Below are 14,243 nucleotides of genomic sequence, written 5' to 3'. Positions count from 1 at the left end.
ATAAACAGTCATTCGTAGTATGGAATTTATGCAACATTGACAGTTATTCGTCTGGCGTTTACTTGGCTATATTTGGAATGTAAAATTTAAAAACGAAAAGATATTGAAATGTAGTTTTGTTGATACACTCAAATTACTTTTAAAGGTAATTGTAATCAAGTTGCCTAGGCGCGTGAGAATAGCAAAATATTAAGAATTTACGATAATAAATTTCGCGATATATAATACCTGATATAAATGTATACATATTTATTATTAGTACAAATTAAGGTAATATCCATATTGTAATTAATAGCGTACTATTTACATAAATATTTTTTCAATTTGTTTATCTATATTGCTATTTTCACAGACATTAAATTAGTCATGGCAACACCGTAATATGTAGATGACAAGTTCTGTGGGAAGCCCGCATATATAATTTTATGAAAATAACTAATTTACCAAGAAATAATCCTGTATAGTTGTTTTTACAGAAAATTTACAAGTTTTTGCTTGGTAAGAACATATTAATTTTTTTAAAATTCTCTTTTCTTACATCTTTTTATCTCGGATCTATATTGTTTTCTCTATTTAGATTATACAAAGAGAAAGAGAAAAGTATACTAATCAATCAATGATCATATTATATTAATGACACAATCTAAGTAGCACATGATCAATTAGTCTATCTTATGTCAAAATTAGTCTAATTCTCTTTGTAAATGTGATATTGGGTATTTCAATCTTAAATTTACCCGATTAGATGTTATCCGTTTTTCTGAGGAAGTTTAATAATCGATAGAAATGCATAGAGTTCAGAGAAGACCATTAAAGAAAAGGAAAGACAATAACAGACGAATTGGTGGGAAAATTGGTAAAAATGAGGGAAATATTACAATGTCAAAGCGCCTCACAGTAAGTGGTACTCTTATTACCGCGGTATTATTTCATACACAGATAATTTTAGATTCCTCCTGAATTTTTTCGATCTGATTTATTTTCTACTAATAAGAAAAATAGTAAGTATAATAGTAATTTTAATTTAAATCTTATTTATATAAAAATATTTTTATTATGGAAAAGAAACTTCAGTACCTGGAGAAAGTTATAGTGTTTTGGATAGTTTTCATAGTATTTTCAATAACTGCGTACTTATAAGAAGATCTGAGAAGATATTAAACATATGCCCTGAAGAAAATACAAATACTGGTGTTCCAAACAGTTCAAGTAAGTTGACTTTTTTAAAATATATTACATATTGTTTAATGAAGAAATATTCACTTTTAATACTTCTATATTTAAAACTATTTTATTATAGAATTTCGTAATATGTGATATATATATATAGATATATATATATATATATATATATATATATATATATATATATATATATATATATATATATATATTCAATAAATGAATTGAGATTGCTGTCATGAGTATCAATAAGTAGCATATTGTCGATTGAATTGAAAAACCATCTAACTCATTTTTGTGTTATAAATTTTCAATTGTAACACTATTTCAGGAGTAATGTGATCTATTGAGAATTTTGTAATTTACCCAATATTTATAGCTCTTTTGGCTAAAGTTAACTTGAAATGTAATGTTAATTCTTGAACTTAGGTTATTAACAGGCGCTTAGGCTTTTGCAACACCATCAGGCATTCAACTTTTAATCTATCTAACCAATTTACTCTTAATGATGGTTTTATTTGCTTTTACTATAAGATTGTTCAGTTATAGGTAAAATAACAAAAAAATTTAACGAATTTATTTAAAATAAGAACGTATTTTTAATACACAATGTATTATGAACTGTCTTTGCAAAAACCTTCGATGGCATTCAAATAATCTTTGCATATTATTTGTTTCCCACACACAAATGCTGAACACTTCACATGATGTTGTAGTGTTTGATTTTCTCTATTTATACTTCTTACATAAACCTCATGCCACCTTTCATTGGCACTACATCTGGAAATGGAGCAGTCTCTTCAACGTTTTCAAAGGCTCTCTTCTGATAATGGAAGCTTAGAAAAGCTTTCACATCAATTAGAAGGTTTTTTATGTCTGACCTGGCATTCAATTTTTTTTATCATATCTTGAATCAGCTTTTTGAGAAAAATATTTCCATGTTGTTCATTAAATGATAAAAAATTACCATCTGCCATCTTTTTGTTACTCTTTTCATGAAGTAACTGGAGCATAATTCACTGTTCATTGGACGACTGAGATTTACTTCAACTTTTGATTGTAGGATATACTCAAATAGCAGGTAGAATAACTTGAACACAAAAAATTTCCATTTTCTAATTATAATGAAAACACCAGCTTGTCGTCCAAAGGACAGAGTAGTGCCTGACGAAAGGTTAATAAAAAGATTAAATGTATTAAAGAAATTTATTTTCTTATTTTAACAATAAAAAAATGATTTGAAACTGCAATCAGATTTTCTATCAAAATTTCTCAGGAACAATAATTGAGAGTAGCTACATGAAATTGGTGGTTGAAAAATTTTTACAAGAAAAAGTTATATTATAGGACAGAAAAAAATAGTTCAGTTCAATATTGAACAAAAATAAACCAATAATAAATCGAAAAGCAAATAAAAAATTGGTCTCAAAATAAATTGTTTCGAATTATTTAAAAATTTAACTGCCATAAAATGATTGAAAGGCTTTTGGTATAGTGTTTAGTTCTTGGATATTGTTGAACTTTTCTCATAGTATTTTCAATTTATTTGAGGGCCAATTTTATAACATAGGGTAAAACTGGAGATTAAAATAAAATTTGATCTATGATTTCAACTCTAGTTTAAACCAAGAATAAATAATATTGCTCTATTGTACAGGTCACAGTTTAACAAACATTTTTCTGCAAGATGTCACAAATATAACCAAAATTTTTCTGGTATTTGTTTTAAAGTTGAATTGTATAAACAAAGAATCAAAAAAATCATGCAATTTCTATAAAGTAGTACTTTTGGTTAACCTTGTGAAAAATATAGAGAAACAGTCGAATCCAAAAAAAGTGATACAGTAACCTGGAATGAAAAATAAAAAAAATGGGAGGAGCTGGCGAGGGAAATTAATGGTGAAAGTAACAAAAACGGTTTTCGATAGAACTACGAAAAGTTGAAAAACTGTGGGACAATTTGAAGATTTGCTCTAGAGCAAATAACTTTTTGTTTTCCTGGTCCGTCTACAATGTTACTAATTTTTTCATCATCATCGTCGAGTTCATCAAATATAAAGTACGAATTTCAACCATTCTACCAAAACTTATAATATTATAAAAATGTAAACAATATGAAAAGGTTAGGTTAAACTATCCCCAAACTGCAAGCAATGTTTGAATCAAAGTTTGTTAGTAAACGCCATCCATAATACGTGGAAAGAACTGAATTGCTCAGTCCTCCAAATCTGTCCGGCAAAATCATTTACAAGGTCAAACCGAATCTTACGTCACCAAATGTGCTCGGCAGAGAGTGCGCCCATGCCTTATATTGTATTTCTTTAGATTTTAGAGCAATTTTGTTTATGCAAACCGAGTCTAAAGAATATTTAGGTTTTGAAAATGTAAAAATATATTATTTTGGTAATATAATTAATATTTATAATTAAGAGCTTGAAGAACAAACAAATATTGGTATAAATAATTAGAATAACCACCAATATTTAAGATGCTTACATGTGAATGAATTTAAACCTAAAAAATACCAATAATAATAAGGACTGTCAACTGAAAAGCTTTGGGAGTTGATAATATCTAAAACTTCTAGTATAAACAATTTCCGAGCGTACCCAAGGAATTAACGAAGCAATTTTCGCACCTCCTACAGAACCCAGAAGATGCGGTTCCACTCATTTGCTTCCAAAAAGCTCCCAGAGAGATGACTCCACTCAGTACAGACCTATCATGTACCTACCCACTTTATTAGAGACTTACAGCTTGTATCACTAACAGAATTTATAGGAACGTCGAGGAAAATAACATCTTAGCAGAGGAACAGAAAGGTTGCAAAAGAGATCATCAAGGGTGCAAAGAACAATTTCTGGACTCTGTAATACTTCGGTAAGCAGAGAGAGATCACTGGAATATACACACTGCTTGCGAGGATTATAAGAAAGCGTTTGATAGAATATACCAGGGCGACTCCCTGAGTCCGCTGTGGTTCTGCATTGTAATGAATCCCCTATCTGCGATGCTCAATGATACAAAGTACGGATTCAAAATTAAAGCAAACAGAGACACTACCTGTACCAGCTCCCATCTTCTTTACATGGACAATATTAAGCTATACGCGGCAAATAAGCGTCGAATCAATCACCTTCTCGATATAACACATCGATTCTCCATCGATATATACATATGGAGTTTGGTTTGTCTAAGTGCAAGACTCTACATATCGAGAAAGGCATTACTTACCTGGGATTTCAACAGGCAAAGTTACTGAACCACAAGCAGGCAAGACCTAGAATCCAGGATCAATATACCAAAAGAGTGAAGTCACTTATGAAGTCTGAATCAAATGCAGGCAACTTAGTCCATGCAATCTTAACCTATGCCACGTCTGTTTTAACGTACTCTTTAGGAATCCTGAAGTGGACGAAAACTGAGCTAGAGAGTATTCACAGGTTGACACGAGTAATGATGACTAAAAACAACAACCACCACCCGAAGTCATTCACTATTAGAACAACATTATCCCGAAAAAATTGTGGGAGAGGCTTGATCGACCTTCCTAACCTGCACTCTCTCGACAGGTAATGAAACTACGTGAATTCTTTCATTGTAAATCAGATACCTCAACTCTACACCGGATTATATCCAAGGCGGATAAGGATTACTCACCCTTCAACCTCACATTACCAGAATCTGACTTGAATATAGTATTGGACACCGAAAAGCTGGAACAGTGGTCACGAAAGGCACTACACGGTAGACATCATTACGACCTCAACCAGCTGCATGTTGACAAGGAAGCTTCAAACAGATGGCTTACTAGTGTTCGGATCCTTAATAACATTTTTCTTGTAGTTAATTGTGAATCCGAACACTCAATCTGACAAATGCAGAAAATGCCAACAAACATCAGAGACCATCCAATATATAACATCTGCTTGTAATGTGTTAGCTAATACAGACTATCTACACCTGCAAAATTTAGTGTGCAACATTATCCACCAGAAACTGGCCAACAAGTTCGGTCTTCTCAATACATACACACCGTATTTCACATACCAGCCGAAGTTAATAATTTTTTTAAAGTTCTTTACTTGCATAACACACTTACTTGTCGAATTAAATCAAATTATTGTATGCAATTAACAGTCTAAAACATGTAAAATGTTTATTTGTTTTTTTATAAATCAAACCACACTAGAAGTACTTCAGGAAACAGAAATTTATTTAAGACAAACACACGATTATACGCCAAATTTCTACCACAGGTTAAATAGAATTTAGCAATCCTTTGTGTCTATAGTCGTTGGATTAAACCGATGTTTCAGGTTTAAACTCCACTTTTACAATTAGGCCTGAGTACAATCTCGGGAAAGTAAATTGTTCTTTATTGTTGTTTGTGTTATCTTCATTTTTATTGTTCGAACTTCCTCTTAATTGATGAGCTTCTGGAAGAGGAAGTTCTTTATATTGGTATTGGTAATCTAGCTTGTTAAATCAGATATGCGATACACAAGAAGTAGCTCAAGTAGCTAGAGAAGAAAACAAAACTTCATGCTGCTTATCAAAACCACACCTCATTTAATGAAACCTCTAGAGATAGAAATATTTCATCCTAAAAGTTATGTGATTGTCTTTATATTCTAAAACTGAGTTGTTCCGATAGCAAAAAAACGAAAATTTAATATTTAGAATGTTAGGTGGTTTTACAATTAGGTCCATGATATTGAGAGAAAATTGAAAATAATGCAGAAAAAACTGAATCAAAACTAACTAAAAGACCAAAGTGCATAAAAAGATTTCTAAAATCTTGAACCATGTAAATTTATTCATTTAAAATTAATATGAAAAAATTGTAAAAATTGTTAATGTTATTTATTTTTATATTGTTTTAGCTGAGTCACTAAGCTTAAGTTCACTTAAAAAAACACAATCAGTTGAACTTGTAAATTCTCATAAAGAAAACAACTTCCAAAATAATAATAAAAGTAATAATAGAAAAGGGAATAAAGCAATAAAGAAATCAAAAAGCATATTTGAGGAAATAAATCAGCTGTATGCAAGATCTCATAGCAATAATTCACATATTTCTCAAGTCAATAACTCTACTAAAGGATTAAATTCAGAATATTCATTTTGTAATTCTTTAACACAGCAACTTAATGCCACGTTTATAAAAGAACAGAAGAAAATACTGTTTAAATCAAAAATATGTACAGAGATTAAAAATATCGACAATATGCTTAGGGGTAACATAAAAATTGACAAAACTTCAAAAGAAGCCAATATAAATGATTTTTATATTGACGAAAGTGGTAATGACATGAAATGGATGCGTTTTTCACAGTCAGAATGGATATATAATACCCCTCCAAGACAAAAAATAATACCACCCGAATTTAAGGAATCACAATTGCAACCGGCAGTTTTATGTACAAATCAGAAACAAAAGCAACTTTTTGAATGGAAGCCCAATTTAAATATGGATTTTTTTACTACCAAAGATAACATTGTAATTAATGATAAATATATGGAGCACACAGCTTCTTTTAATAGAGATATACATAATGAACATACGGGATCTAGTTTAAATAAGAAAAAAAATGAAGATAATATGGTAAGTTTTAATATACTTATTAAGGTGGGTCCACAACTGACATAAACTCTTCTGTTGTATGTCATAATGATGCGGCTCAAAAATGTGTACCGGAAAACGAATAATGAAACAACGTAAATTATTGTGTTATGCATTAATGCTCAGTCGCATTTCTATTTCATTATTGTGATTTTGTTAAAGGCTACGGCGTGTTTATGCGAGTAATTAAAGATGGAATTGAGTAGGGAGGATATTATTCTATTTATACAATTCTATTCTTGATAATGAGGTGATTCGTAGTGATGAAATGGCACAATTTTTATTTTATTCTAATTCAGCCGTTAGGTAGTACCGAAAACACAAAAAGAAGTACAACACTGATCTCATCACATCTCATCCGATCCAAATAGTAAATTTCCTTCGCGAATTGCGTGCCGGCAGTTAGTACGTTCACATACACATCATTATGCGCTGCAAATCCTTTGGCTTTCGTCGGAAACACCGAAAACTGCCGGATAGCGTGCATCGTGTGTGACATAAATTAATGCGTAGGAAATGTGCGCGTCACTACGTATACACTTAACGTAAATCATGTTCGTCGCAAATAATTTTCCCGAATGCTACGCGACACCAGAATTTATGTGAGTTGTGGACCCCGTTTCATATAACTACCTGATTTGTGTAAGTGTGAAACAGGATTACATCAATCAATAATTCGTGTGACTGACACATAGATGGCTCTGCATTTTTCAAATCCAAATGACGTTTTTATAAAGTACCAACTTTCAAAAGACTATGTGTGAAATTTCATTACATTTCGATTAGTAAAGAAAAAGTGACAGCAATTTAAGTGAAACTACTTTTGATATTTTCAAAAAAATTCGTGTTAATATATCATTGTTTCTTGATGAAAAAAATACTTTATAAGCTCAGCAATGACTTAAACGTGGTTCTGGTTGTCCAAATTGAGGTGGTTAATCCAGAAAACATCAAAAAAGTCCACAAATTGGTTATATCTAATCGTAAATTGAAATTTCGAGGAATAGCATCCGAATATATTAAGACCAGCCACATGGAATCATAATTTTTGATTATTTTATCATCAATTTGTTTTTGGAGCCCTCAATTCTTGCATGATCACTATTACATTCCAAACGGGTGTGTTCAGAAAGCAAAAATTTCTGGTCAATTACCTCAATTGCTATTTTATTAATGGTACAAAAAATCAATATAGGAATGTTCTTTGAGACACTTTTAAATTCTTTAAAAAATACTTTATTTACATTATACGTATCATAATTTCTACAGAAAAAAACTCAACAGACAAATCAATACTTTAACTATGAATGAACTCGAATTTATTGCAATGAACTTATATTTATTTGATCTGTGTTTTGGAATCCGCTGACTATGTGAATATTATTTTATACTCGTTGGAATCCGCTGATCGTGAGACAGTGTCGGGGACCTTTCACATTTCTATATTTTGGTTCTGTCCACCAAGTGTAGGAAGATATTGTAATGTGGTGAATGGTAGGGTAAACGCTAAATTTTTTTAAATATATGGGAAGCAATTAGTTAGCCTAACCAATGGCTTCGTGAAACAGCTTGAAGTATCAGTGAAAGCATTTCAGTTCCGAATTGTTAGATTTTTAATAAACCACGTGTGTTGCTAAATATGGTACAAGTACTACAGCTGTTGTGAGCCAAATACAAGTACCCTTTTGCTACGATCTTCTCTAGACTCTGCTTTGTCTCCCCTTTCACTCTCGTAAGCTTCATCTGCTTCTCCTACGCTTACTATCTTCGAAATAAAAATATCAAATAATATAAAAAGTGGGCAATAATAAATTTAGTAATTTTAGATAAAGTTTTTGGTGTCAAATTAAAATATAATAACTTGTATTTGGCTGCTTCCAAAATTAAAATTATTTACTAGTGATTACTTATGGCATAACATATTTTATTTTACCAACTTACTTTATATGCGCGTTATTAGATGACGGTAGTTGAGATTAGTTCGGTCCCTTAAACAGGTATTCTATTGTGTCTGTTAGATAGTGAAGAACACTGCGTGGGTACCTACTTTCATTGTTTTTGCCAAGATACAATATATATTTTATTCTGTGGTACAGAATTTAGTAGTCTGATTATTTACCTTACTAATTCACCAAGTGCATATTACCCTCTTTGTCATCCGAATACTTTCTCATTATAACTTCGGGCCTCTCATACGTTTCTCAACATTCACTCCTGTATTTGCCGAACTTTAGGTATTTATATGAAGTAGTGTAGACAATTATCAGTCGACTACGTTTTTAATCCACTCAGTACACTATCTGACTGAGCTACTATCCAGCTCGTACATCAATCTGCATAATAAAATAAAAATGTGGAAGCAAAACTTCATAATGATTTTCCTGCGGAGTTATATCTTATATATTGTTTGAAATAGTTTTGTTTAAAATCAAATGCCTAATAACTTCCGTTTTTTGTTTTACTGCGTTTTACTATTTTCAAAGTAGATCTTTTTCTAACCTTTCATGGAAATCTGGGCAGACCCGTTGACGCAATAGATTTAAGTAATCAGTCAGATTTTATGGTACCAACTTCGCACAGACTTTTGTCATGTGTAATTCCTAGTGTAAAACTTTTTAACCGTTTTTTTATCGGCGTTTACAGCCTCGGCAATCATTCGAAAACCTGCATGCACAATTTGGTTGGTTTTGGTCACTGTTTCCGGAGTTGAAACAGTCACAGGGCGACCTGGGAGCTGATCATCTTTAGTAATCTCTCGGCACTCACTAAAGCGCTTACACCACTTGAAAACACGCGCACGAGATAGATAATTGTCTCTTGCTATATTTTTGTATAAAAAACAAACATAAGAGGGTAAACCCTTTTACACACATGTTGTGCTTGCCGTGTGGATGCGACTGTGGATATTGATCTTGAATTTCTGTATGTTGTACTGTTCGGGAAAGACGTGTATGGGTTGAACTCGAGTTTGCTCCCAATCTGCAGGGAAAAGTTCTATTTATACGATAGAGAAAAAAATTTGCATAGCGAACTTGTTAGTTTAGTTGCGCAATACGATTGGTGGTATTCGATTGGATCCAGTGGCTTTATTGATGTACAAGCTTTTAAGAAGTTTTCCCACATATCGCTTTCTAAATTCTATTTCTGACATCGATGAACAACTCTTCACAAGCTCGGTGGTAGTTTTCCTCGCGAGTAATAAAATAAAAAAAGTTTTTTTTACAGAAATAATAAAAAAATTAAAATATTTTCAAAATCAATAAAATTTTTTATTTAGAAAATAATATAAAAAACAATTTCGAATAATTATATTTCATCATCACTAATATCTCCTTCCTCTTCTCCTTCGTACCAGCTGTTGTTCAATTGTACACTTTACGCTTCTCTTTTTCCAATGTTCCAAAATCGTGCTCGATTCAACCATGGACGTTAGATTTGTGTAAGATTTATCTCTTTCAGGTTTCAGTTTTTCGCATAACTAAACATAATAGCAAAAACTAATATATTAACGTTGTGTAATATTGAATATATCATTTAACAAGTTTGCATGCTTTTTATAAAAATTTCCATAATGGTAACCCTAGGACTTTACAATACTATATTACACCACTTTTTTGTAGAGACGGTTAGACCTTACAAAAACCATTATAAATAGCGTACGCCTATGATATAAACGACATATTTATCAAACCTCCAGAGGCTAATGAAGTTTTAACAGATTAAGACTCCGATGAGGGAGATGGCGGCGGTACCTAGATAATCTATCAAAAGGACAACTTAAAATTCCCACCAAGGTAAAATTAGTAGACAAAACTCAGTTGGTGCTTTAGAAAATGAAAATTTACTTGCTGATAAACATGTGAATTGGACTACTATTGATTTTGAGGTACACGGGTGAAACTTCCCAAAATCTACATACGAATACTTCGAAAATTTATCAGCAGTTGAAATACTGGGATCTATTTGTGATGACGAAATTTTTGAGTACATTTTGATTCTCTCGGGCTACAATAAACTATGTGGCTAAAAATATTTCTGGGAAAGTAGGATCGTTTTTTTACAATCATGCGATTTTTACATTTCGCAGACAATAAATTCCCTGGAAATACTGATAAAGTTTGGAAAATTTAATACCCTCGTTGGAGATAATTATAACAAAGTGTTTGACATATTTTAAGCCAAAAGAACACCTCAATTACGATGAAAGCATGGTGAAATGAAAACTATCCGAGGAAAAAAGATATTTGCGGTACAAATTCTATTTTGACAATCTTTTGACGAAGTCCAATCTATTAAAACTTAACAGATATGCATGACAGGTACCTTTCATACACGATAATCGTTTACCCAAAAACTGTCCACTGTCAAGCAAAAAAAATAAAGTGTTAACCTAGGGGAACCTTTGAATATGTGATAGACAAAGATATATACTCGTTGGATGGATAATAACATAGTAACTATGGCATCGACTTGTTATGGTGCTAACCTCATAAGCAGCAAGAAATTATATTCTCATTCGAAAAGTTAGTTTACATACCAAGACAAAAACTAAATGATCAATACAATGCATATATGGGTGGGACTGTTCTTTTTCAAGAAAACATTTCACCATACCGAATTTGGTGAAAAGTGGTGGTTTTGTCTGTTTACGTGATTGCTAGATGTATACATTCAAATTGCTTGGCAACCTTAAGAAAAAGCAGGCATCACACAGACACATATTAAGTTCAGAAGAGAGACTGTAAATTCCTATTTGAGGTCTTAAAAACACTGCCTAAAGGTTGAGGAAGACTTTCAATATCCAAACCCAGTGTGACCCTAAACCGAGTTTCACACATGATAAGAAAAGAAAGTGGTGTGCAGAAGAATGTTGCTTATCGATTATTAGAACTATATGCATTAAATTTAACATAAGCTTATGTATTGAATTTTATGCTTTATTTCATACAATATAATATTAATACAGTTTTCAAAAAATAGCTACCAAAATTTTTTGATAAAATTGACCCATATTGTCCTAGTGTTACCATATGGTAACGTCGTGTTTGTTCAAAGAAGGATTTATGTTATTTCTTTTTTTTTCGAAAACAGGTTTAGTTCTTTCAGCTAACCTAACTAATTTAAGGCACTTTATGATGTTTATTTCAAAAATTGTATTTTTTGAACTTGAAGGGCTATCAACAATAAAATAATTTTTCCCTTCAAATCAGTTACTCCTGAATTGGCGAGATCATCTAAAGAAACTTTTTGGCTCTAATAATAGTATAGATTACAGTATGGATTTGAAGTATAAGTTACTTTAAAGATAACTAGATGTAATTTGTGTTATTATTAATGGAGAAAAGTTTCATTGTGGGTGAATTAAACTCTGTTGCTACTGCTTATTAAAATTTGTTATATTTTTTTTAGTTTGACTTTCCCCAAAGTGGATTATTCAAACCACATCAAAGATCAAACGTAAAGTACGATTCTAGTCAAGCTACGAAAGTTAACAAATTAGAGAAGAAAACCAACTTTGACCATGACATGTTTCCTCATTGCAAAGAAACTGAAGGCAAGATATTAGAAAATTATAGATCATCACCAAATTTGTATTTGGAGGCTAGAAGAAGACTGTTTTGCCATAATCCTAACACACTTAATAATGATTTTAAAATGGATTGCTCTGGTTCTTCAAACTTTGACAAAGAAAGAAATGATTTCCCCTTTTTACAATCCATTAGCAAAGATGCTACATCAGATTTGAATTTCAATTTTAAAAGTAGCTCGAGAACTAACGAAAATGTTATGTTTAGTTTCGCTCCTGGTAAACACGGTTAAATTCAACTTCTTTTTAATAAGAATTATTTTTCTAAATATTCTAATTAAATGATAGGTTCTAATTCTGTTGTTGCGCCTGCCGATGGCCTATCAAGGAATATCTGAATTTTCGGTAATTTTTAGTTAACTGCCATTCTCTAGACTTTGATCAAATTCTCAGTTCAAAATTGAGGGTTTGTCAGCAGAAGTGATTCTTGTTCTAAAAATATTTGTAGTCTTCTAAACAAAGAAGTCAAATTAGATAGATGTCCTGATACGCCTCAGCAAACGTTATATTAAAGTGAAGTCTTTACTTCATTGCTAGAAAGTTCTAAAATGAAAACTTGATTGTAGTATTGTCTGTAAACCCTTTTTTTGTTTATTGTATTAGAAAGTTTTGTAACTAAATTTATAATAAATATATGTAGTTGATAAAGTAAGAATCTAGTTATTTGTCGAGTCAGAATCACAGAACATACTCTAAAAAGAAATGCAAACTTAGTTGCTATTCGGTGGAAACAACGTGGTGGATTTTCGATGCAAGTGTTCTCGATTCTGTATTTTATGTTATTAATTGTCATTCAGTTCCGATTTCGCATTTTACTGAATTTACGATAAAAAAACATCTTATAACAGGGACACGTTTATTGACAACATAACATTTGCATACATACATATATACATGAACAAAAGAACTAGGTTCGCGGGTTGAATCGCGTTGGAATTTTGAAAATTCTCGACGTTTCCGTTTCCACTTTGGAACCATTATCAAGAACAGTGTGGGGATAGGGCAGTTATTCGTTCATTGGTAAGAAGTGATCCGATTCCGTGGTTTTAATCTGCCTACTCCACGCAACGAATCGCCCCTTTTCTTGGTTGATTCCTAGGCCTCAATCTGGATACTCCTTGGAATTTCACCGAAGAAATGAAAAGCTGAAACAAAAATAAAAAATAATATGCTTACCATTAAGAACGCTATTGATACTAATACACTTACTGCTGGTCTTGATGAGCTAGTCGCCTAGACCTTATAATTATAGGAGAACTACTGGCGGGAGGAGTAATAATTGTGTGGAGATCGACTGCTCGGCGGTTTTTAGAGTTTTATAGGAAATGTTGGCTGGAGTGGCGTTTCCAAGTTGCCGGCAATCTCTGTCTTCAAACAGTTTTGACATTTCTCTATTTTGATAGCTTCTCGAATAATCATGGACTTGAAGAAGCGGTGTGTGTCCGTTATGGACACGAGTGGAGGAAATATCAGAATTAGTGACAGACAACAAGTGTTCCTTGGCTCTCACAAAAATACGTCGATTTAACTGGACAATATAGGAATGGAGGTATCTGAACAGAGGATTTCATACACTCCATGGTGTTTATTGGATATTTTGTCTTCGACGGAACTGATTGGTTAGGAGAGTTTTTGATTAGGTTTGAAGATTGTGCAAATACCGTGGGGTTTGCAGATTCTGCAAAATTTTTCTGTTACACCTTTGATGTAATCAAGGGACACTCTCAGTTGATCTTTCAAACCAGACTTCTTTTGTTTATAGAAAGAGCAAAAATTTTATCCTGTATAGTCATCGTATCCCTGAACTTGTCTATGAATATTTCTTAACTGTAATTAATGAATTCTTTC

At 32.0% G+C, this 14,243-nt stretch overlaps 1 protein-coding gene across 4 annotated transcripts; it reads left to right on the top strand.

The window, feature by feature from the left end:
* The first annotated feature begins 99 nt into the window (after window positions 1–99).
* On the top strand, window positions 100–13,047 carry LOC130441891 (putative uncharacterized protein DDB_G0293878). Of its 4 annotated transcripts, XM_056775719.1 has the most exons (7): window positions 100–270; window positions 353–498; window positions 746–897; window positions 950–1,001; window positions 1,066–1,209; window positions 6,069–6,790; window positions 12,218–13,039. In XM_056775719.1, exons 3-7 carry the CDS (start codon window positions 787–789, stop codon window positions 12,626–12,628), a joined length of 1,440 nt encoding a protein of 479 aa, XP_056631697.1. In that variant the 5' UTR covers window positions 100–270; window positions 353–498; window positions 746–786; the 3' UTR covers window positions 12,629–13,039. The 4 variants fall into 4 exon arrangements, with proteins under 4 accessions (XP_056631697.1, XP_056631700.1, XP_056631699.1 ...); XM_056775722.1 differs by lacking the exon at window positions 100–270 and having other exon boundaries at window positions 389–498; window positions 770–897; XM_056775721.1 differs by lacking the exon at window positions 100–270 and having other exon boundaries at window positions 454–498; window positions 12,218–13,047.
* The last annotated feature ends 1,196 nt before the right edge of the window (window positions 13,048–14,243 follow it).

This window comes from Diorhabda sublineata, chromosome 3 (assembly GCF_026230105.1).
Source record: "Diorhabda sublineata isolate icDioSubl1.1 chromosome 3, icDioSubl1.1, whole genome shotgun sequence".
NCBI classification, from domain to species: domain Eukaryota; kingdom Metazoa; phylum Arthropoda; class Insecta; order Coleoptera; family Chrysomelidae; genus Diorhabda; species Diorhabda sublineata.
This window is presented reverse-complemented; position numbering and strand designations above follow the sequence as displayed.

Excerpts from the sequence above, each read along its gene's own strand:
- LOC130441891 (XM_056775721.1), top strand. The coding sequence starts at position 787 with ATGCATAGAGTTCAGAGAAGACCATTAAAGAAAAGGAAAGACAATAAC. Across the intron at positions 898-949 it reads CAATGTCAAAGCGCCTCACA|ATTCCTCCTGAATTTTTTCG; the intron begins GTAAGTGGTACT and ends AGATAATTTTAG. Across the intron at positions 1,002-1,065 it reads TTCTACTAATAAGAAAAATA|AAACTTCAGTACCTGGAGAA; the intron begins GTAAGTATAATA and ends ATTATGGAAAAG.